This window comes from Acanthochromis polyacanthus, chromosome 7 (assembly GCF_021347895.1).
Source record: "Acanthochromis polyacanthus isolate Apoly-LR-REF ecotype Palm Island chromosome 7, KAUST_Apoly_ChrSc, whole genome shotgun sequence".
In the NCBI taxonomy this organism is placed as follows: Eukaryota; Metazoa; Chordata; class Actinopteri; family Pomacentridae; genus Acanthochromis; species Acanthochromis polyacanthus.
Genome location: NC_067119.1, coordinates 33418253 through 33444125, shown reverse-complemented (window position 1 = coordinate 33444125; position 25873 = coordinate 33418253). Strand labels below are relative to the sequence as shown.

At 42.5% G+C, this 25873-nt stretch overlaps 1 protein-coding gene across 1 annotated transcript in view; it reads right to left on the bottom strand.

The window, feature by feature from the left end:
* cux2b (cut-like homeobox 2b) overlaps positions 1 to 25873 on the bottom strand; it is an 86116-nt gene that overhangs the window by 8598 nt on the left and 51645 nt on the right. Inside the window, 15 exon segments of the mRNA XM_051950729.1 lie at positions 547 to 1385; positions 1566 to 1667; positions 2657 to 3176; positions 3179 to 3285; positions 3622 to 3721; positions 3955 to 4003; positions 4100 to 4158; positions 4268 to 4459; positions 5420 to 5524; positions 6203 to 6251; positions 8983 to 9049; positions 9473 to 9552; positions 10306 to 10465; positions 10698 to 10838; positions 24790 to 24868. Coding sequence (XP_051806689.1) covers positions 547 to 1385; positions 1566 to 1667; positions 2657 to 3176; positions 3179 to 3285; positions 3622 to 3721; positions 3955 to 4003; positions 4100 to 4158; positions 4268 to 4459; positions 5420 to 5524; positions 6203 to 6251; positions 8983 to 9049; positions 9473 to 9552; positions 10306 to 10465; positions 10698 to 10838; positions 24790 to 24868 — 2649 coding nt within the window.

Genomic DNA, 25873 nt, shown 5'->3' with positions numbered 1-25873 from the left:
GCTATGGGAAGCGTAAAGCCTTCTGGTGGTAAGAAATTCTAAAAAGCAGACTAAAATTATTCCACAGCAAAGTGAAACACTATTATCTAATTATAAGAAGCTTTGGATTGCAGATATTGCTGCTAAAGTGGTGGGAGCTGTTATTAAATATAAAGAAGGCAATTACTTTTTCACATAATTGAGTTTTTGCTTTGTTTGTTGAAATAATTAAAATATGTTTTGTGAGTACGGAGGTAACTTCAGACTAATATTTCACATTCTGAAAATCTGAAACCATGAGATCAGGAACGTGGCAAATATTAATTTATTACCAGTGGCTGCTTACATTCATTGTCTATATAACTTAACTAAATTTTAACACAAGCACTTGTTGAAGTCCTCCATGGCATTATTTTCATTTGAATGTAAAATACTACATATTATAACTTTTAATATAGTGTACATATTCTCATTTCTCCTATGTCTTTCTGTAAGGTAAGACTGTATTTTTTGCGAGCTGTTTGTATTGCAGCGTGCATGCATTAATATGCCAGAGCAACAGCTGACCTTTTCACCAAAGATCCTCTGACAGATGCCGTTCTTCGCCAGCTTCTCCTTCACTTGCCTGGTCAGCTCAATGGTGTCCACCTCCCGATACATGTACATCTCATACTGCTCTGGTGTCAGGGGGGGCACGGTGGGTTTCAGTGCACGAGGAATATATGCTGGGTAGTAGGAGAGGCGTCCTGGGCCGGGTCCTGGAGACTCACCGCTTACAGAGGTGTCTGACTCCACCTTCACTTCTACTGGTCGGCCCAGGCCCAGCTCATCCTCAGCAGCAGAGGCCTCCTCGCTGTTGGGAAGACCCTCACCATTCTCAAGGCGAGGCCAGGGCCGAGGCAAAGCTGAGGGGCCAGAAGAGGAGGAAGACAAGGAGGGGGAGACTGAACTGAAAGGCCGAGAGCTACCGCCGCCTCCAAGTCCGATGGGTCCCCGCTCTTGAGACCAGTGCTGATCAAAGTACGTGCCCGCTTCACCGATCTCTGATTTGACTTTGCGAATGATGTTCTGGACAAAAGCAGCAGGGGAGAGGACACTGAGGGGTGTCTGGGGGCTGCTGATGGGATTGGCCATGCACACGGTAACACAGCCTCCTTCCTCTTGTTTGATGGAGATGGGTAAAGGCAGGCCCCTGGAGCGCTCAGGGGGCCCCAGACGTTCCATCTGAACTCCTGAGCTGGCAGTTGAGGCCCTCCCGCAAACCTCCATCTCCATCAGGGCCTGCTGCTGTGCCTCCATCTCCCTCCTGGCCTGTTCCAGGATGCTCTTTATGGTTTCATCAGAGCTGCTGCCCGCCCCGTTACTGCTTCTGCCTGATGAACTGTTTAAAGATGACTTGCCATCACCTAAATAAGAAACACCCCACACGCTGATATCAGTGCACACTCAAACTACCTTTCCAATTGAGAGGAATTAAAGTAGCAATTAAAATACATTTCAAAAATCATTGTCAATTAAAGAAAAAAAATAAACAAATCAATCAAAATGTGTTTTAACTATGAGTTGACTGGCAGCTTCATACTCACCTCCCCTCTGGGATTGGATCTCCTTCTTGGCCTGCTCCAGGATATTCCTAATGGCGTCGTCTGACCCAGTTTCAGGAGTTCGGATGCGTGGAGTGATGCTCCCTGCCACAGAGGGTAACAGAAAGAGATAGAGAGAGGGAGGAGAGAGGAGGGGGGTGAGTGGGATGGTTGATCAGAGAGCAGTTCCAAGGCTTTGCTTTTGACTGGTAGATCAATGGCTGCCTTTGAGCGCGTGCTGTCTGAGGTTGCAGTATACGGGAAGCTCAACTTTCAAAAGCTGTGAATCTAGGGAGAAAACAAAGTTTAAAAGTAACACTATAAACATGGCAGAGGAAACCGTGAAGAAGTCAAGGATGAGGTCCAAGTAGATTAGAAGGTTTAAATGTACACGGGTCCAGGAGCTAAGCCACCAAAACAAGATGACATGATTACATCTGCTCTAAAAATTTATTGGTACATCATAGCTTTGTAGACTCCAACTCCTTAAAAGGCTCTGAAAAGAGCCTCCTCCAAACACTTCAATAGCTTTGTAGATTTAGTGAAAGCCAATAGCTGTTGAACCATATCATCTATTTTCAAGTCGAGACAAAAGTGAGGTTCAAAGTTAAACTAAGTGTAAGGTGTTCATGACAATTTCTTTAAACAAAACTAACTGCTGGGCCAATTTTGACCTGATGTACAAATCCCATTAAAAGACTAAAACTGACAAAGACACAAATCATTAAGGTCACAAATGCATAATTTCCTAAAAGGGGAAGCAAGCAAAGCACTGTGTGTGAGACTGACTTTAACCAAGTACTCATGTTCTTAGTAAAGACGAAATGTGTTGGACAGTCTTTTGGACAAAAAGGATGCAGCTACATCAGACTTTAGCTACAAATGCAACACTTGCTTCATTCATTTGATGAATTCATTGTTAGTTTTGGTCTTCTCATAAGATAAATTGATTAGAGGAAGAATAAAAAGGTTAAGAAGATGACTTAATGTGAGCAACTTTATCATCCTGCGCCCCCTATTATCCCATGTTGTAGAGCTGTAAGTAACATTGTACTTCATGCTCTCCAACTGTGACTATATGTTTTCCCACTCACCTCTCTGGCGGACCTGGATGGTCCTGAGTGCCAGGATGTTCTGTTCATCAGAGAGGAACTGCTTCATCTTAATAAAAGGCTCTTTGCCTTTCACAGTCAGCTTCCTCCAGGGTTTGGGTCTTGCCAGGATCTCACTGACCGAGCCCTGGGAGAGGCCCAGCACATAGTGGCCAAAGACTCTCTGGCCAATGTTATGCTTCAGCAGCTGCTCTTTCACCTGGAAGGCAATCTCTGCTGTGTCTAGTTGGTCCTCGTCTCCTGCAGTTGAGCTGCCGCTTTCTGACTGGTCGCTGGGCAAGCCAGCATCAACGCTGCCAGCCCCTGCAGACCCTTGAGAGGCTGACATGAGGGCAACTTTGGCTGCATAGAGGGCGGTGGGGAAAGCCATGAGGCCGTCCTTTTTAAAGTGTGGAGAGAGGAGCTGCTTGTGGAGTATGTGGTCTCCTGACAGTCGGTCGCCAGAGCATGGAGACACGGAGAAAGGACGGGGGAGATCATGGCTGGAGGAGGAGCCATCCAGGGTGGGGGACCAGGGCTGGGGGAGGCACGACTGTCTGCCTGAGAGGAGGATGAATGGGAGCCCAGCGGCCTGCCTGTCTCCCTACCTGTGTCCTCAGAATGGTCATCATCTGGGGACAGAAATCACATTCTCTCTTACTCAGCTTGTGTGGGATGCATGCAGCAACAATAGTGTAGTCTGACTGATTGATATCTAGCTGATAACAGGTATTTCATGAATTAAATCACTTGTTTCCTAGCTTTGCTAGTGCAGACTACATTTTGCGGGATAAGTTTATGCACAAAGATTTAGGTCTGGAAAAAAAAAATCGACAACAGAATCGTCTGAGCTGACCAGTGAGTGCCAGGCAATAGATGATAAAACTTGCTGCATACAAAAACTGCACAGCTTTGTGCACTAAAGTATTTTACACTATGAGTTATGGACAGGAAATGAAGCTTGATACCATTGCTGTGCAATATTCTGGTCTTATCCACCAGGTACTTGTGAGATGGAAGAAAGGCCTCTTTATCCAGCAAAAGAGCCTCTGCAGCCTTGGCAGAATCCTTTACACACACACACACAAACACAAAAGCTGTTAATTTTTGATTAATCAATTACAGTGGCCGTCAATATCTTTATAATAGGTGATGGATCAGTGAAGCACTCAGTAGCACTGCGGCTGTTTTTCTTTCCTGGCACGAAGTCAACATTAAGAAGAAACTAAAGGTCTACTTTAGTAAAAACTAGGCCTTAATGCTGCTGTGTGAGCAATAAGAATGTGCAGGATCACACATACCTGGGATGAGCTGCCATTTGCTGAGGCCAGCTTCATTACCTTTAGGATACTAGACAAAAACAAACATTCAGACAGTCATACATTTAGGTTGACATTAATTACATCACGTGACTTAGTGACACATTCCAGCAACACCAGTTATCACCTTAGTTCAGTTTTAATCTCTTCATAGTCCATTTGGGATTGCAGTTTAGCTTCTAATCTCTGAAATGGAAAAAGAGAAGAAACATTTTTTATTGTTAATAAGAGACTCATTAATTATCAGAGCCGCTGAGGACAGATGAGGTGTTCGTTAAGCGCTAGAATCACTCACCTCGATAGCTTCTGTCTTATAGGCCAGCTGACGTTCCAGCTCTAGGATTTGATTGGCTGAGGTCTCTTGCACTTCCTGCAGTGTGAACTGCAGCCGCTGAATGTTTTCTAGAAGTCGGAGGATTTCGCGGTCTTTAGCCAGCAAGGCAGCCTCCAGCTGGGAGGGCAACACATCGCCCTTCTCGTTCTTCTCCTGACAGGGCGAGCGTGAGACATGAGCAAGTGTAGTGTGAGAGGGCAGAGGAAAAGGTGATAAAAAGAGTGAGGGCAGCTGGTGAATCACAGCATCTGAAGTGGTGATGTGATATCAGTGGTTTCAGAATGTGAGGATCTGTACACAGCAAACTGATCTAAATTTGAATTTGCGGTTGTCATCGTTTGCTATTTTTATTAGGGGCTACTTATGTGGTAATGTTTAAAGACATTGTACTATACCTATACGTTTGATAATTTGAGTATATTTTAGTTTTCATAATGTATTAGTTTGTCCTTGTTTTGATTACTAAAGCAGGCATTGAGCACTATTACATTTGAAACGTAAAATCAAAGAGTTAACCAGTCTTATTAAGCTGTGATGGTTATGTTCAATATATACAGAGAATGTCAGAAAATGCTTATTGTTGTGTGATAAATGCTGCTGTCTATTAACTTACTAACTCAGTCTAAGAATCAATCACTAATTTAAATACAGTTACAAAAAAGGATTAGTAGAACAAGATTATTTACTTTGGTACAAATAAGATTCCCACAATTTAAAATTACTCAAAAGCATATCAGTCTTAGCCATGTATTTAAACTTAAAAAATGTAGAGCATTACAATAACATGTAGTTAAAAGGTCAAAGTTAAAGGCAGAGAGAGAGCTATATTATCTGTATTACACATTCTCGTATGGGGTATTCTTTTTTTAAAGAATACAATATCTCAACAGTGATCGAATTTATCGTAATAAAATCTTTTTTTTTTTGGAGTGGAGTAAAAAGTACAATATATTCCTGTGAAGTGCAGTTCAGTGTGTTCAACGTGTTCAAAGCAACATGTAATCGAGCACCTTTGAAAGTACTAACTAGGTACTGTAATTGTACTCAGTCACTGCTACCTAGATGTGGCCATTAAAAACAAGTATTTCACACTGGACACCACATTATTCTTACCCTGCTAGTGCCCTCTGCTGGATGGCAGCTCCCTGTGGTGGCATTCTGGCCACTGGCTAACTGCTCCTTTAGCCTCTCCACTTCCCTCTGAGCCAATTCTGCTCTCTGCGCGCAGACACGGTATCACAGCATTACAATTTTCATACACTAGTCACATCAATGGACTTGTGAGATGATCAAGGTGAGTGCATATACATGAAGCGGTGAAGGCAAAGAGACGAGTGAAAACCTGAGCAGAGGCCCGAACAGACAAGTGCAGTCATCGGTTTATTCTGCTGAGGGGGCTGTTTAGTCAGCCCACTTTATTCCCCAAACTGTTTACCTGCTCTGTCACACCCGGCCTGCTAATTAATGATTCATTTTGAGAACATTTATCTAGAAGCTGCTGGCAGAGAGCAGCAGAGTGAGAAAAAGAGTGCGAGAGAGAAAAGCTGAGAGGAGAAGAAAGAAGCAGAAGAAAAGGAGTATCACCAGGACAGGAAGCAATCAAGGCAATGAGATAACTAAGAACCCTGGCGTTCAGCACTCCGGCATCAATCGCACTCGGCAGTCTCCTGTTCTCTGCTGAGTGGAGCCGTGCTGCCATAGCGCGCCCACCGACGGGGACTCAGGTTTACACTCGCTAATCACACACTCAGGGGAGGGGAGGTAGAAGGGGGAGGAAAGGAGGGGGGGAGTACAGGACGGAGGGTGTCTAATTAAAGCCAAGGCTTGATTACAGGAGTGATTACCTTAACGAAGGAGCATCTCAATCAGAGAAGTGCACAGGAAGACTGTACTCACCTGGTTTGCTTTCTCAAGATTCGCCATGATGGCATCGACCTCCTCTGCCCTGGAACACAGACAGAGAGACAGACAACGACAGGATTACTGAGGAGACATTCTCCCTTTTAAATAAATAGCAAAGAAAGAACAAGCCAAACTGGAAAACAAAGTTAAAAACTGACAGTCACGCGTTTTTTCTTAGGAGGTTCAAAGAACAAATGCCATTTTCATTTGCCTCATACATATTTCAGGAAATCTAAATTTAAAGAGTTTTATGCCTCAGATCATGACCTTATAATGATTGATTGAGAGCAAAACCAAATATAAGAAATGGCAAAAGCACGATACACAGTAGCGTTGTAATTATTCTATTCTATCTAGAGCTACAGCTGCCATAGCGTGCAGCTAAATTTACACATGAACACAGATTTGCACATACACTATACTGAGAGGCCCTTTAACATTTACAGCATACCAATGATAATGCACAAACTATTTCAGAAAAGCTCTCACATACCTCTTTATCATTAACAAATGTTACAGTTCAACACCACCACAAACTACAGCCTGAATAACTGTTATACAGTTAAATCAACACCATCCAAAATCCAACATTATAACCTTCATAAAGGGAGGATTTATTGCAGGACTGCTGAACGAGGTGTCATTCATAATTAGACTGTCATTATTAGCTAGATGTACCTTATTAGCTACATATACAGACAAACAATCACACTGACATTCACACCTACGGGCAATTCAGTGTTATCAGTTAATCTCAGCATATTTTTGGACTGTGGGAGGAAGCCGGAGTACCCAGAGAAAACCCACGCATGCACAGGGAGAACATGCAAACTCCATACAGAAAGATCCCAGGCCCACCCCGGAATTTGAACCGGGGATCTTCTTGCTGCAAGGCGAAAGTGCTAACCAGTTACACCACTGTGCAGCCCCACCAAAAGAATATTGAATAATTAATTCATTTAATGGTTCAATTACATTTTCCTCAAATCCCTCAACAGGATAATGTTTCAAAATCTTGTCAAAAATACCAGAAACATTTTGGTAAACAAATATTAACTTGAAAATAGTTTATTACCCAATGGTCATATTAAGACACTGCAAAAAAAAAAAAAAAAAGTCAAGTTCAATTTGCATGTAAAGTTTGCACATAAACGTCTGTACAGGTAAAGTCCTGGTGACAAAACCTCAGTGAATGATGCAGACTGTCTTAGAGGTGGCCAAGCAGCAGGTAGATACTTATATGATCCATTTCCTCAGAACTCTGGAGACTGAACTCCAACTTGCCTCCATACATCTAACAATCAGAGCAGTCTAATTTAAACAGAAGCTCAGCAGGATTATTCATGAGGTTTGTTTGAAGTTCAACAGTTTCATTTTGCACACATGGGACCTGATTTTCAAAAGGTAGATAAGGATGAATTAACGAGGATGCTGTGATTGATTAAATATGCACATAGGTTTCTCAAGTTTCAGGACACAGTAGTCCCTTTTACAAGAGAGAAAATTATTCAAAGAACCTGCTGGACTTTTTAAATACAAATTAGACTAACTAAATTCAGCCAAACCTTTATTATGTTTCATTTTTTTCCACTTATCTGTTCCATTGTCTTACATAAAAAGAGCCGAGTTATTACCAAAATATGATGAAACCCGTAGGATGATTGTGTTGTAAGGACTCAAGAAGGAAAAATACAGTACTCTAGTACTTGTACAGGGAGACGTAGAATGAGTCATATACTGTCTGAAACCAAACCTATTCTTGGCGTTAATTATCATCGGTGTTGTGTGGTGCAGCTCTGGTTTCAGAGGGTCATGGAAATGCCCAGGTCCTATCAATAAGGCCAGGATAGATGGCACCCCGCTGACAGCAAACACTAACAGGTGTCAGCTCCACGTTTAATGAACTTGTGCAGTACGGAAAATGTTTTGTATTGATTACCTGTTCAGCTACTCAAGCCGAAGCAGACAAATAGTCTTTCTTATCAACATTGAGGAAACAGTCAGTGAGAGTAATAGAGGCCGGCGCAGCGTTCAGAGGCTCGGGGTCAGGGAGGGATAACTGCAGCTGGAGCTCTGGGGTCAGTGTTGCTACTGTCAGCCCACACGACTGTGACGAGGAAAACGCACACACTGTATGACAAACCACATCACGAAGACAGTCTTTCAAACTGCAGCTCTGCGCAAAAGGTAACACCGAACTGAAAATGTGTCTAATCCAACAAAATGGATGGCAGTGGGTCCAGAAACATCACTTCAACTGTGCCATGGATTAAGCCTGGGAGAAAATCCATTAGCAGCGGCTGACTGTGCTCTGGAGCACAACCCAAACAAAGGAGTGTTTACTTTGAATGTCTATCGACATCCTTCATACAAGCTCAGATTCATTTCAGGCGTGCGGTGGATACATTGCGCTCAAAGACCAGGACAAGGTAGAGTGTTTTCTGAAGCAATCTTTAAATGGAGCAATTCTTCTTGAGGGCTGTCAAGGCCGAGCTGCCAGTGAAGGCAAACACAGACCTCTCTCATCGACCTGCATTAGTGGCTGAGTCACTCTCACTCTCTGCCTTTACAATGGCATTCCTCAGCTCTACGCTGGACATGAGTTTTGTAGGCAAAGTAAGACTGGAAATGCTACAGCAGGCACCAGTGAGGAAGGCCACAGCGATAGGTGTGTGCAACCATCACGACTGCAGGGAGAGGTTGAGTCTGTGAAAGTTTTTCAGAAATATGTGGTAAAGTTACCATACAATGTAAAATATGAGGCAGATTCTTACTTGTTGGCCATCTCCTGGTTGTATTTACACCGCAGGTCCAGCAGCTCTGTCTGTGCAGTATTCAAAGCTGGTGAGAGGCAGACAGTGGGAAGTGAGAAATTAACTTCAAAAAACACATGAATTTTAACCTTAAAGCTACACTGCAGATTTACTTAGTCATCCATATTCTGAATCCATTGATATATTTTTCATATTCAAAACACAGTGATTGCTTTGTTCAACATAACAGGTGATGGGAAACCTTTAACAGTCAAAGTATTCATTGAAAGCAGATATTTCACTGGTACATATAGTTAAACCCAAAGTTAATTGGTAAAAAAATAACAGTTTTAACTTTTATTTATGTAAACAGCATCAGCAGGGCATCGGTGTTTCAGCAGGGGGCACCATACTGCAATTATACAAGTAGTGGCAAGTAGAGCCACTACTCTTTAATGGGTTTAAATTAATTTTAACAGCAACAGTACATGCCAGTGTTTAAACCACTTACATGAATGCAGAACTTTGATCTTCTCCTCTGCTTCTGATAGTCTGTCAGCCCCGCTAACATCAGCGCTCTCCTCCGCCTCCCTGAGAGAAGAGGCTCTGTCAGTTCCTTCACTATATCATGGCCACACGTTTAAAGCTACAATTACTCGAATTTTAGGCCTTGAAACAGAAAAATATCGTTATCCTAAAATCCTCCAATCTCGAGTGGGCATGTGCGGTGGAGGTCACAAAAACTAAAATTTCAATAAGCAGTACTTTTCTTAACCACTTTAACCAATTTGACTTCTTACTACTGCCCAGACTGTTCCCAAGAAAACTGAAATGTCAGTGTTTGCTAAATGGAGAGTCCTGATTCAACAGACTTACAGATATAAAACTATTTTTCTTATTTTCTACATTATTATAACAAAATGTGAGCACTGGAAAATGTTTATAACATTTGGGCTGAACAATTAATCACAACATCAAAATCGCACAATGGACAAGTGCAATAGTAAAATCACAAGGAGATGTATTTTTTTGATGTAGGTAAAATGAGTCACAACAAGCCATTTTAAATAAAGCGCAGATGTAGAGATGCCTATGGTTGCACAGATGTAGAAGAGCTTGTTTGGTACAGACTGTAGCTTTTGTTTTTGGTGGACAAGCAATGGTAAAATGACCTTACCAACTGAAATTGTGACTCATATCCATCAATATAATCGCAACGTTTTTTCTTTTGTTTTTGGAAAGAAGTCAGTCCTTAATAATATTCTGACAATTTTAAATACTATGAAGTCTTACGAACAGTTGTGTGTCGCAAGTGGTAAAGGAGGATTATTCACAGGTCCTCACCCTTGGTCCTCAGCTCGGTCCTGGCAGTTCTGCTGCGGAGAGCCTGGTTCCCCAGGAGCCGGTGTGCTGTTGGGGGTCATCAGGGAGGCTGAAGAGCTGGTTTCTGGGGTCTCCTCTGTCACTGCTGCTCCCGATACTGCTGGACCGTCCTCTGAGGACTCTGTGTGGATGAAGAGAGCTGCCATGAGTTTATCAAGTGATTGCCCTGATACCGAATATGATTTACATTTGAGTGAAATATCCTTCTTAAGTTGACTATTTTTCACACTTTGTCAGATATTCTAGTATAATTCATAGGCTGCTGCATTTCAATGAATCTTCCAGCACTTGGAGGCATGTAGTGTGGCAGCAGCCACTTGAGCGCTACCTGATGTAAATGATTTTGGCCTGACCTGTCTTTTCAAGGCACTCGAGGTGTTTTTTCCAGTGCCCACTGATCTCTCGCACCAGGGCCTCGCTGTCTGGGGCCGAACTCTGAAGTTGCTGCAGCCTTTCCTCCAGGGAATGTGAGGCCTCCAGCATGGGAGCTGGATCTGTGGAACCAGACACAAACAAATCTCTGCAAAAAGAACTACTAAGATTCACATGATATCCACACACTTCTACTTTTCAAAAAAAGCAAAAATAGCTGTTTTACTATGTGCGCTGCCTGTAAAGCACATTACAGAGTTTTCTGCATCGCAGTTTCAACAGAGGCAGACTATTCCACTGAGACTTATTTCCAAAGAGTGACTCTTAGACTTTCCCCTCTCAGTCGCCTTTGAAAATTTCACAGGCTGGACCTAATGACACAAGTGTTGTTCTGACACTTCACTTGTACAAAAATCAAATCTAATGAGTCTTCTTACAAGCTCATGAATGGCAATGAAGACAAAAAGACTACAATAAATATGTGACAGAGACTTAAGTCCCAAGCATACACCTAGACAAAGTGTGGAAAAAGTCTGCTCCTGAAAAGGGGGTTAAAAAAAAAGCGGGATTCTTTAGCACAACAGAGGAGCTGTTTTGCAATGCATGCGCGGCAGCACCGGGCCCATGGGGCCAACTAGGAGGCTGTTTCTCAGCTAACAAGTCTCCTCTGTATCATTTGATCATTTAAATTATTATGCCAGGAATTCTCAGGAGGCAGCTCGGCACTCCACATCACAGGGCTGTTTTTAATCTTCCCCTTCCCTTTCTTCCCCTCCCGAAAAGTTCAACAGCTCAGAGAGAGAGAGCTACTCCTGTTGTGTACCTGCCTGCCGAACACCAAAGGAGGTGACTTCTAGTGCCAAAGCACAGAGAAGGAAGCTCAGGGGAGCTCCTTGACAAGGGGGGAGGCAAGATGTAGAGCCACATGCACACATACGCACTCACCCCCATGCACGCACGCATACACACACACACACCATAGCCCTTCAAAACTCTAAAAGAGGAGGAAAATCGCTGCTTTGCTGCACAAACTTTTCTCCCACAGCTTTCATCCACTCATCTTAGACTTCTGTGTGGAACTCAATTGGATCCCTTCTTCAGTATGGGCACTGACTGAAGTGACTTTTCATAAGAAGTTGGAGCCACAGACGTTTAAACTTTGCCAGATGCCACTGAGAGAATCCAAACTCTGAGCCGCCAGGCCACGAAAAGAAATGCTCATCAGAGAGCCAAAACTTCTGCAATGTGCAATTTGTTGAAATCCTGGTCATACATTGCAGCTCGTCATAGCTGCATTTTCATCAGACAAACATTTTGGGCCATTTAATTGATTGAGCTATTTTTCCCAGGACCGTTTACAGTCAAACATTGTCTGCATTCATTGTTACACCAACTGTGGAGATATTGCATCAGTCACAAGGGACATCACTATTAAGAGCACAGCTCTTCTAAGACAAACAGGATGACTTAAAGCACTGCTATTCCATCGACCCACTGTCACAGAAATCACTTTATCAGCCTCTTTCCCATATATCCTTTCAACTTTTAATGATCAAAGGACAGAGATTATAGTAAGGGATCTCTCACGCATGGACAAGCCAGGATTATCAATCAGTGGCAAGGGAGTAAAGTAAAGTCAAATTTAAAGTGAAGGGATATAACTTAAGTCTGTATACAAAATTAACCCCCATCAAAGTGGAGCAGCAGGGATATTCTCCGAGGGCCAAGGATCTACAGTTACTGAAGGAGAGTCCAGAAAGACTGCTGATAACTTTAGAAAATAGACCTACTAATTGATGTAGCTAATAAGAAGCACCAGAGCTTCTTCTTAGAGCCGCTCTGATGGTAAATCCACCAAATAAACCCTGCACTGGAAGATGAATTCAACACTCTCCCAAAAGCTCACATTCCTGTTAATCAAGAAATACAACATAGCTGACGAGGCATTATGTACATTGAGTGAGTCGCAGGGCAAATAAATGTTTCAATCTTTAATTCATGTCTTATCTTAATTATGGATGATTGGATGTCTGCTCTGAGGTCATGATAAGTGATTGGGCAACAGCAGCTCATTTAAGTTAATAAATCACAGGACATTTAATCCACCATTTTCTCTGGTGGATACAGGTCCAGGTCCACAGCAATCACAGCTGCTGAAAGGAGTAATTCCTTTTCTTTTTGGCTTCCAAATTGCTATACTGGAAGGTTGTTTAGAATTTGTCAGATCGCCTTTCGTTTTTAGCAATGTTGCTCTATTAGCTAGATATCGAAAATAATAAGTGATTTTTATATATATATATATATATATATATATATATATATATATATATATATATATAAAGCAGAAAAACAGGGTGGATGTGTTAAACTACAGAGCGACTTTGAAGTTAGTTGGTATTAGCCATACATATATATTTTTAAAAATGTACTGTTTTTTACCCATTTTTAAAAAAAATTTAGTCAATAGAAAACACTGAATTTGCTAAAGAATATTTTACAAAGTGTGTTTGTAAGATTGTTTGTAATTTATGGTCATATATAGTTCTTTTTTAAATAATTTTCTATATCCTCAATTTGTCAGTGATAATCATGAACTACTAGCCTAGCCGTGCTAGACCCAGGTCTGAAGACACAAGGGTGTAGGAACTCTCGACAGGGAGGGAGGCGGGCTAAAAGGTTGTCTTTCAAATCACTCTGCAGCAATTGGGTAGGTACACAACCAATCAGTGCAACGAATAGGCTGACATAGTTCCTAGAGCGCCGGAAATCAGAGGATGCAGTAGTTCGGTGAAGCCTTATTTATACCGTCAATGGGTGAAGCTCAAGTATATTACAGACATGTTAACAGAAAGATTATTCAGAGTCGGTGCTAATGGAGCTCAACGACTGTTGTCGTTTTTGTTGTCGACCCTGGCAGAGAATTAAATTCTTTGCCGTGGGTTGTCTCGCGCGGCTTGGCTAGTTGTTTCCGGTTGTTTCTGTCAGAATCGTCGCGCCTCTGTCATCACTTAGTTACGCCCGCCTTCTGACTCTACACTTCATGGTGATTCATCGGCCAGTTTTAGGAGCATCCAACCTTGAGGCTTACCGAGGGTAACTAGACCCACCCTGGCAGAGAATTATATTCGTTGCCGTGGGATGTCTAGCACGGCTAGGCTAATGAACTACAGCAAAAGAGATGGAGGAGATGAAGGTGTTCCATTTTCACTGATTTGTGCTCATGCCTGCGTTGGTCTACACTTTGCTGTGTGTGTTCCTAATTAGAAATTCCAGCACTGTTAATACAAATAGAAGAAATGACCAAACTACATGAACAAGATTCAAGTTTATAATTGCAATAAACTCTGTCTAACAGCCAACACAAGTTTGCATGAGTTTTTAGTTTTTGCACTCGGCTGTATTGATATTGAGTTTCATCACTTCTGCTGAGCGAAAATGAGGTTACCACCCTGTAGCTGCTTCATTGTGGTCACTGCGTTGCTGTTTCTGTGCTATTGCACATCTCAAAGCAGGAGGCATTTACTGTATCAGGGTGAGCCTTGAGTTCAGGGTGAGCTGGAGCCAAAGCCTGTCAGGAGCTGGATGGCTCAGCAGACTGCGGGTGGCACCAGGGAGGAGGGCACACAGGTTCATGATGTGTGTCTAGGTGGGTGGGGGTGGACGAGGGTGGTGTGCGCCAAGACAAGCAGGTGTGTCGGGGCGGTCCGTCTTGGCCCTGTCAGCGATACACCATCATTAGGCGGTGTGGGCGCAGTAGGGTGCACCATTATGTCTCCCTGGGCCCTGTGTAATTACGCTCTGACATAATTAACCCAGCAAGCCCATTAGCCAAGCATTGGCTGGCTGAAGAGAGAAAAAAAAACGCTATAATTATTTGTTGTGCGCATGTTAATGAGGCCAGCTGTGTTCCCATCATACAACACGAACAAATTAATTTACAAAGCTGTGCTCCAAGGTTTTTTCTTTTCATTCAAAACAGCCTTGTTTTTTTTCCTCTGAGTGGACTTCAAGGTCCATAAACATGCGCTGCTGCTGCTGCAACAAACAGTAACACTGCTGTAATATCGTTGTCAAGGACCAAAACTAGGTTGACAGAACACTAAGTCTTTAGTTTCACCTTCGCAGACAATGTAAAGTGACATAAGATGTGTGGAATAAATTGCTGCCTCTTCCTGTCAAGGATTAGTTTCGATTAGAAGACACACAAACTGCTTGTAACAAATTCAGAAACATGAATTTTCTGTTTGTGGCGTATTTTAAACCAACGAGCATTTGATATTCAGATAGCAACTCTCAGTTTACCTTGATGTGGCAGAAGGAGTGAAAACACTAAATAAAAAGATAGGTGGAATGAAAAAATATGATTGTAGGAAGCGGCGGCTTTTGTGTGCGAACAAAACAAAGCTGAAAGAGAAACTTTTTAACCTGTTCTTTTTCATTGCTGTTCCATGTCTTTGTTTGACAGACTGAAGGACGAAGAAGGAATGACATCAATACCAAGACATTTTAAAGCTCAGAACAAAGAGTGGAGCCAAGGAACAAAGAGTAGAGCTAGACAGCATTTAAAATTAACACGAGATGCTGCAGTGAAAAAAGAAGTGGCAATGACATCCAAACCAAACTTCACTGGAAATTCTACAAAAAAATAAAGCCACCTACTTACTATTTGTATTTATTAGACTTGTAAGACAAATCACAATGAATTACCTTCATCAAATACAACCCGTCTATTGTCTACACATTTTTGAATCCCTTGGTTACATCTTATAGGCTCTCAGGTACGTTCACACACTCACACACACACATACATACAGACATTCCTGCACACACACAGCTGCTGTCTTTTAAGAGCACACTCTCTCCTGGTCCCTCTGGGGTCTCCTACTCCACAGGGATCAGTTGGAGAGGCCCAGCTCTTTTATGAACATAATGCATTATTAAGCACCTCAAACATCTCCTGGGCCTTTGTTTATTACTGCTCTTATTAATCACTTGTGCATAATCTCGTCCCGCCCAGAGAGCTTTCATTTTCCATCAGCTTTTATATGCCCTTATTTTCCAACAGACTGCCACAAATGCACAAGGCACTTCTCCTGCGCTCTCACTCTGACTGTAGGTACTCAGCTGCACAATTACAATAAAGCCAGCTCGTAGTGCCTTGCAGGCCTCTCTTACTGGTGCTTGCATTTGTATGTGGGGGGTTGAAGAAGGACAACTATTCTTTATGCATTTGAATGACTCTGAATTACTAAGGTCAGTGTGCTCTGTTCAGATGATCCCATAGCCGAGGGAAGCATCTGATGTGAATATGTAAGGCACTTATAGACATGTGCCTTGTGACAAAAAGCTGCTTGTACTTGTGCTCTATTCTGCAGTACCAGTGGTCACCACTAGCAAGCACTATTGTCATAACATTTCCACTAATACACACTCATACGTTGATACACACACCTCAGACATGCTGTAGGCCTGGTGCGCGCGCACACACACACACACACACACACACACACACACACACACACACACACACACACACACACACACACACACACACACACACACACACACACACACACACACACACACATTTGGAGGGGTGTATTCAGATCAGAATCTTCACAACGTCTCAGTGAGCTCCCCGCTCAGATAAAAGGAGATGTGTTCTAAAGGAGAGGGGGAGCGGGGTGGATCCTGAGGGATGAGTGTGTGTACTGAGAGGAGGCGAAGAAGAGCAAACACCTGGAGCGTCAGTCTCAGGGCTACGCCCCTGGCGACAGGGCCTCGCTGCTCTCACAGAGGTGGCAACAAACGCCGACGTTCAAACGCCAGTCGTACACACACGCACGCACACTCCAGGAGAGGAGAGCAGGATGAGACGCCGAGGAGGAGAGGAAGAAAAAGACAGAGGAAGTTAGGTGAATCTCTGGGAAACCAATGAATTCGGGCAGAAGCTGCCACTGTTTTTCAGCGTTCAGTGATCAGGATGTGTTTATATGCACTGATCAAAACCGTGCGGAGGTGATATAAACATTGTTAGGGAAACACTGTTAACAGGCCTCTTTCAAGCCCCAGACTGGGTAGGAGTTACAGTGCACAGCGTGGGGAGATGTCACAGGCAAATCAAAATATAGAACACTAATGAAACACTCCAGTGGATTGACATCTCGGCTTAGGGGCCTCATGAAAGGAGACAAAAAAAATCACTTCAATCACTTGCATCAAGAAGTTATTTCTGTTCTGAGTTTACTGTTGCATTCTAGTTGCCATTGAACGAGAGCATTAACAAAGCGTAACATTATCACGCTACTATCTCACAAATGTAATGGATATGTTATTTGTATTCAATAGTGGGCGCGGCAAAGTGGATAACTGATATGTGACCAGATGTTAATGATATCCAGATACAACAGGTCACATATTGAGCTGCTGCTGTGTGTGCCCCTCCCCCTCCTTTCCTTGTTCGCCTTTTGCATTCATTAACTCAGCCGTTGGCCTGCTCTGATTGGACCAGTGGCCTTAGTGTCGGCACATAAATGAGCACGCACACACACATTGAGTCAGAGGCACTTTCAAATGAAATAATAGGAGCCAAAAACGTCCTGCAATGAATAGTAATAACTGCATTAAGATTAACGAGCACGGCGTGTAAAGAATAATTGCATCTGTCAAAAGATTAAAAATACATGAGCTGTAGCATTTGTTTGGGGAATGCTGGGAAAGCTCACTGTTGTGTTTGAGGGGCAGAGAGAAATGAAGTGGGGCCAAAGCCAAATGACTGTCCTCCGGTGTACCTGGAGTCATCCATTCTAGCGAGAGGTGGGCAGCAGAGGGGGTGGGGTGAGATGCGACCTTGGACACCGGCAGCAAGATGCACAGTGACAAACAGGCACAGGATACTGTAGGCCCTACTCACAGATGGCAGATACTGCAAGGGCCCAACACAAATACTCACTGCTCTGACTTTGGTTTGGCTACAGTCAGAGTTGTGCAGAGATATGCAGCAATGAAGGAACCCCATGCTGGTACCAAACTACATATGTGTATACACACTACTGTTCAAGAGTTTAGGGTCACCCAGACAATTATATACATACATACATACATACATACATACATACATACATACATACATACATACATACATACATACATACATGTGGAAAAAAAATTTCAAGCACCCTTAAAATTTTATACAATCATGAAATATTTGGAGAAATTTTTTTTTTGTGTTTCAAAATGTGTGGTTCCATTAGACAGACACAAACAAGAAAAATGAACAAAACTAAATTCTTGACAGTTTCATTATGTCAGTTCTCAACATTGTCGGTATCAGAGCCAACAAATAACAGAGAATGTGCTCAAAACTGGACAGAAAATAAATCAACCATCACATCATCAAATTAATATTTAGTAGTCCTGCCATTAGCACGCAGTAGACCTCTAATCCTGACTGGCATGTTCCCCACGAATTAATGAATTACTGCTTTTTATTCTTTTAAATTCTTTGGTTTACGCTTTGAAACAGACCTTTTGATAGTCCACCACAGATTTTCAATGGGGCTCAAATCCAGAGATTGAGCTGGTTGCTCTAAGACCTGGATACTGTGCTGCTGCAGTCAAGTGCTACTGGCCCTAGATGTGTGGCAGTGGTCATTATTTTGTTGAAACATCCAGTTTGACCTCAATGGAACAGTGCACAAGCAGAAGGGAGCGTGTGGGTTTGGATAATGGCACAATACTTGGCAGAGTTTAATGTGCCGTCACAGACAGTGAGATGAACACCAGCAGCATTTATGCATCCCCAAACCATGATACTGCCTCCACCATGCTTGACAGTATGTACTGTTCATGCTGGAGATAATGCTTCTCCTGGCCTTCTGCGCACCCTCACAATAGCAGGAGGAAGATAAAGCTGGAAACTGGACTCATCTGACCACAGAATCTTCATCCTGTTCCTGGCTGTCCAGTTCTTGTGTGCTTGGGCTGGCTGGACTAACCTCTGTCTTTCATTGATCAGAGGCTTCTTGACAGCCTTGTAGGACCTTAAGCCACGATCTAAACGTTCAGTGCGGGTGGAACACTGGACACCAGTTTGGTTTGACCACTGCTGCTGAAGCTTCTGTGATGTCATTTGGTGGTTTTTCTGTACATGCTGTTCAGGATGTGGTCCTTACTTGCTGAAGAAACCCTTGGACGCCCAGATCTTGGTTTTTCTTCCAAGCTGTTGGTTGGTCTGTATTTCTGCATCTGCACTTTTCTGGCTATCTGGCAGCTAATGTACACCTCCTGTTTGAGAATCTGAATCTTCAGCTGTGTTTCCTGCATTAGGTTCCTTGTTTTAGCCATTTTTGTCTCTTTCTTTGAACTTTCAAATGTGCTGGCTTTATGTAGACACAAAGCACGGCAACAAAAATTGTGTCTTTTAATAAAAAGCATGACCTTCATTAGTGGATCCCAAACGACCCAATACTCAAAATGTCTTATGTATTTTTATGGAACCAATCAATTCTAAGTTTTTATTGGCTTTTTTAGGATTTGTTTAGTATTTTTGCTGTGACTGTACAAAAAGAAATTGCACTTGAAGACTTAAGAGTAATTCTTAATGCAATACTTCACAAATGCATGGGGTGTCCAAAAAATTTCTACCACTGTATATTTGAAATTGACAGAGGATAAGTCAAGAGTGAGACATTGTGTCTGAAAGACATGGGAGACTACAAGAAGACCCCCACAATAATATTGAACAATATCATAACTACTTTTTTCCAGCAGAAAATACAGCAAAAGAAATTTCATTTGAAATTTCTGTTCCCAATCCAAGCAGCATTCCATTACTTCTTTACAGCTTGTTTGTTGTCTTAATGACAGTTACACTAACATCAGTTTCATCTGTGTGCATTATAGTTATAAAAAAAATTGAGTGGAATAAAAAGTACAATGCTTGCTTCTGAATTATGATGAAGTATAAGTACAATAACCTGGCAATAGCCAGATTAATAATTGTGTAGTACTTGATAGTACTCCACAATATCAATCTGGGACCGCTCCATGTAAATCCGTTCGGAGGAAAGAGGCACGGATTGGACAATGTAACAGTATGTCCCGCCTCTGACAGGTTTGTTTTTAGCCAATCGCGGGATCTTCACAACGAGCGGAGCCAATTGGTAGATTAAACTCTTACCAAAACCCGTAGGTAAAAAAGCACAAACATCTTTACCATCCAGAAATGCGCAAAGCGCCTCTCGTTGTTCTTCCTTCAAAGAAGCGATAGGAGATTCAGATAAAACTGACTTAATAGCAGCATCTACACGATCGTTGTCCTCCGTTGCCATGTTTGTTTTGATCGACTGGCGCTTGATGTCGTCTTCACACCCGGATATCCCGCCCCACACACGAATACTGCTGCGTGATTGGCCTGTGCCAACTTGGCTCTGTACGAACAGTGAATGCGGGAGCGGTGCAAGATGGTTTCTTGAGAGATTTGTGAACTCACAAATATCGCGAGAAATCTACTTGCTGGCAAGGTTATAAGTACAAAGTAACAGTACCTGAGTAAATGCATGTATTTTCTTTCACTAGCATTTCATAAAGATTCAACTTTAAGGAGCTTTTTTATCCATTGTTCTTCCCATGGCTGTCTTCGTGAATACGCCATAGTAGGGCTGGGCGATAAATCGAATTAATTCAATTAATTCGCATTTTTAAAACCCGACGATTTGACAATTTGCGAATCGTAAAATCGAGGTGAACTTCAATATATAACAATACAGATTCTTCTTCTGACTTACACGACTTGTGCACTGGCGTTTGCTTCTGCCTCTCACCCCCACCCCCACCCCCGTCATATCGGACAGAACAGCAGACGAAGAATTGGTCGCAAGAAAAGGGCCTCATGTTACATCGATTATATGGAAGTGGTTCGGCTTTGACAAGACTGACACAGAGCAAACTACAGTCATGTGCAAGGTTTGCAAAAGTACTGTGAAAATGAAGAGTAGCAGCACAACTAACCTCTTTCAGCACCTCCGGCAGAGGCATCCTAAAGAATGGGAAAAGTGCCCGCAGCTACGGGAGTGCGGCATAGGATCAATACGGGACGCTACAATTAATAGTCAAATAAAGGACGATTCCGTATTTTAAGGAACAGGTGGCAACCCTATGCTGCACTCCCGTAGCTGCGGGCACTTTTATTGATTCAATACAGGACGCTAATTGTTCCGTATTTTCATAAATGTCCCATACAAGTCTGTCACACACACACATCAAAACTGCATAATAAACAAAATAAAATACAGGAAATATTAAGGGCAGCCAGTTTCATTTTCCTTACACCTCTGTAGCGAGGACCTGATGCGAGGTCCAGCAGGTCTGTTTGCCGGTTCTGCCGCGGGTTTCCTGGTTACAGACGGTGCTGCTCCCGCGTGTTTAAAAATGTCTACACCCGAAACTCCACCACGTCCAAAGAAGCAAAAACGTTTTCAAAAGCACAGGCGTGAGTGGGAAGACTGGAACCCTGGCAATAGGTACAGGGCAAACTGTGGTTTCTGTTGCTCATAGACTAGCTGAAGTAAGGCAACATCAGGAGACCAACATGTAAGAAACATGAGAACAGAGAGCACCCGACCAGCAGGTCACAGTTTATCATCATCTAATCATCTCCTGAAGTCCCTTTGGTAAGAGACATCAGTACATGGTTGTGAATTTACCAGAGGATGATAATAGTCAGACTAACGTGGCCGTAGACTCTACAATATTTTAGTGACTCAATAAATGCCTAAGTTGTTTAATAGCATTTTAAATGCTTTTTATTTTTTTTTAAATATCATTTATTTAATAGCCTATATGTGATCAATAAATGGCCTTTACCTATCTAAAGAAAAACTAACTCAGAACTCTGATATGTTAACAGTACTAAATAAATAAGTCAGTAAATACATTCATACACACATAAATAAGTTAATACATTCATTGTGTTAAGAAAAGATTTAGACGGGAAAAATATCTGTAGAGAATTTCTTTATCCAGTATTCTGCATTCAGTTTTTGCAGAATCCAGTATTGCACAGTGGTTGGCCATTACATTTTATTAGTATGGTTTCACTGTTTAAAATGATGCCACATCTTTTTAGACAGAACTTGTGATCATAAAACAATACAAAACTCTTAGTTTTGTGATAATAAAGCACTTAAAGCTTTAAGTATGACTAAATGCTTTTTTCAAAATTAAATATATCACTCCTTGGGTGGTTGTGGCCCGCGTTTGGTAAAGTTGGAAAGACATTCACAGATTCAGACTTCCAGCATCAATAACTCATTAGATATAGGTTGTCAAAACATAAACGATGCCTCTTTCCCATCGTTGTAAGGCAGATGATGTGCTACAAGCCCAGTTTTATCAAAAGTAGCTGTCTTTCAAGTTGCAGAAATAACATTGGTGTCTATGAGCAGCCGGCTGTGAACAGGGACCGCCTGCAAATTGCAAAACTGCTGCAACAGCGGAGAGAGACACAAATATTCAATAACCTCACTACACTGTAGTGTCAACAGAATCACTGCCGGAAGTCTGAATCTGTGAATGTCTTTTCAATTTTACTGAACTGTGGCCCCGAGGAGTCGTGGTGGGTGTCCGTTATTTTCGTTTCTGAAAGGTGGCAACCCTAGGCATGGCTAGCACTAGCCATAGCAAACAGACCGCAAAGAAACAACAAAAATCAATTAAAATCGTAATCGTTCAAGATGACAAAAAATAAATAAAAAAATCGAGATTTTATTTTTTGGCCATATCGCCCAGCCCTATGCCATAGTGATGCAAATTTGCAATTACTCAACTAACCAAAAACGAACATGGGACTCTGAGTGTTTGCAATCAGAGTTGCCAATAACCAACTCCTAAGCCATCCTTGATAGACTTCTGAGACATCTTAGCTTGCAGCAGAGGCTGAAGGAGTGCGAAGGTAGCCTCAGCCAAAAGAGGAGGAATATACTTGTCACATTTTGTGTCTTCTTCTCTGGCTAGATTATGTTTAAAAATCTCAGCACTATAATTAGAAATCAGCTTGTTTTGTTCCAAATCTGAGAATCTGCAACGCTAATGCTTTGGTGTGCCGTTTTGGACTTTAGGATTTGAAGAGATGACTGCAGTCAGCGGGGCAAAGCTAGCTCACTGAGAACATGTCAGAACAAGATGTTGGAAACTTACTAAACCACAATATCTTGCTTTTTTTTTTTCAAAACTTAAATACAGAAGATACAAAGTAGTTATGGCAATTTCATAGCATTTGGGAAGCGCATCATCACATTGTTATAATAATAATGGATTAGATTTATATAGCGCTTTTCAAGGCACTCAAAGCGCTTCACAATGGATCCACTATTCATTCACTCACACATTCTCATGGTAAGCTACATTTGGACGGAAGCGTGGCTGCCAATCCACGCCTATGGCCCCTCCAACCACCACATTCACATGCATTCATACACCAGTGTGAGAGCAGCACTGGAGGCAAGGTGGGTAAAGTGTCTTACCCAAGGACACAACAGCACATGACTAGGCGGGAGTGGGAATCGAACCGTCAACCCTTCAATCATTGGATTAATTAATGTAGGACTAATATAACTAGGATTACATCATTAAATCATCCTCTCTAGGAAAAATAAGCAGTGATTGTCTGATGGTGGGCGCTAACTCTCTGACCTTTACTGAAAATGAAAACAACTAGCTTTACTTTGTATGAGTTGCAGGGACACAGTGAAACAGACTCCCTTTGTAAAGGTAAGGCCAAATGGAGGTAGGAGGCTGACTGTCCTACATTACCCGATGTAACCTGATACAGGAAGGTGTACAACTTTATGCTTAATATAATGACCACACAGAGCCTGTGTGAAAAAGTACACTGTATACGAAGAAACAGAGAGGCAAGAAGTATTCAGTATCTTAAAAACAAATGCTTTACCCCGTACATAAAAGTTGATGTTAGGTGACAGTGGTCTTTGTTTTTATTTGAAAGTCTTTATTCTTGAACATAACATCACTCTTAGTTGTCTCTATTTGCTACTTGAGAGACGTTTCTGACAAAATGTATCCCACAAGACGCTCCTGGGCTTGAATTAAGGCCTTGATATAAAAGGTATAGGTCAGAAAATCAAACTGAATACATCTTCAAAGAACGGTATTTCTTATCAAGGAAATAACTCCATTCAAAGTGTGTGTGTGTGTGTGTGTGTGTGTGTGTGTGTGTGTGTGTGTGTGTGTGTTTGTGTGTGTGTGTGTGTGTGTGTGTGTGTGGTGGCGCAATATCAAGCAGGGGACTTCAAGGAAAAATGGAGACCTTTAAAAGTCAGTTGCCGCCGTCGCTATTTCTCTGACGCAGACTTTTATCTTGTATTCATTGAATCTGTAAACAGCATTCTCTACTCCTGCCACAAGTGTTTCTCTGATCTAGACTGAGATTGGGCTGCGTTTTGCTGCCGTCTCCTGCAACAAAGAGCAATACAGTACATGTGCCCTGGCACTGAAATAACAACTGAATAAACACACAATATGTCTTTCCTCTGCTCTAACTTACTGTCTTTGCCCCTTTTTCCCTTTTCCCCCATTGGCCTCATCAGGCCTGCGTTCCACACAAAGCCAGACTTCAGTTGGGATTTTAATTGGCCCTCCACAATCAGCAGCAGAGATCCTCAAGGATGTGTTCGCTCCTCAGCCAGGCTACACTCAAGGACCAGTGCTGGGTTTTGAAGTGGCCTCACGCAGAGTTTTGGAAACCACTCTGAGAGCACAGACTTTGAAAAATAGATAAGAGCCACAGGGTATAGGGTTTTATGTATCTTATATCCATGTGCTGTAGCACCATATCTATCTATGGTAGGAAAATTACTTTTTGGTTGGTACGTGAGGCTTCATATATACATGATTCATGGTCCATTGATAGTGGTGGGTTTGATAGGGAATTGATCTCCAGGGAGTGATCTTCGAAGGGAGAAAGATAATTCTAGAAGTAATTGTGGTGTTTATGCTGCTGTGGCTGCTGTTGTTTGTGAGGATGTACACCTCTGGTCTTAGTGGGAGACTCACCTGGGGCCTCGATAAGCTGTTTGTAGATTCCCAGGAACGCAGACTCTGCCTCCTTACTGCGCTTGTTCAGAGCAACCACCTACAGGGAAGAAGATGCCATTAAGGTAAACATGGAATGATGTATTTCTGGCATATGTCAAACTTACAATGCACAGCATATTTATTTTTCTGGCATTAAACTGATGCTTTAACACAGAGCAGAAAATGCTCAACACCTCGTATTGCTCACAATAAATAAACAGTAGCAAGAGCAAAGGTCAACCTCACAGCTTCCTATCAATAAACCAAACAAACATGTCTACATATGCGTAACAGAGAAATACAATGAAATTCACAGCTCGTGCATAAAAAATACAATTCCAAGGCTGAGTTTCTACTGTATGTGAGCAGCGACAACTAGAGAAACAAGGCGTAAACTATGACGATAATCTCCCTGTTTAACTGCCAAGCTGTTGCATGTTGTGAGGTGACATTTGGCCTGTTAAATGTAGGTGCCGGTGTGTGCAAGGAGGCTCGCCAGTGGCCTCCATCACCAGCAGCACTCAGCACCTGCTATCCTCGGCTCGGCGGGTGATGCAAACCAATTAGCGATTCATTAGGAGGGACAAAGAAAGCGAATTAGCCACCACCTGGCCCCATGGAGAGGGCACCTGCACTAGTGGGTATGTGGGTTACCCTGCTCCCAACTCCTGCTAAGACCTCAGGCTTGTTTGTTAGTCAGAGGACGGGCTGTGGCTGCATCTTGACGTCCTCTGCTCTGCAACAGTAAATCAGATCAGGCTCATCCAAATGACCCCCCACTCCAAGAGCAGACGGAATTCAAATTATTGTCATCTATTGTCTATGTCATTTCTGTCACTGTTGATTACAGCCTCCGTCGGATCGGCTCGATGGACTCCACCACAGAGGGTCAAGCATGCGGTATGTCTGAGCCGGGCCACTCCTCATCTTGAAAAACAACTATTTCGTTCATTTCACAAAAGCTGAAAACACTTATGAGAATGGTGGCAGTGTGTTGGGGCTGTTTAGTGGGGTTATAAATAAGGTGTGTGGAAAATAGCGAAGAACGGAGAGCCATTGATTT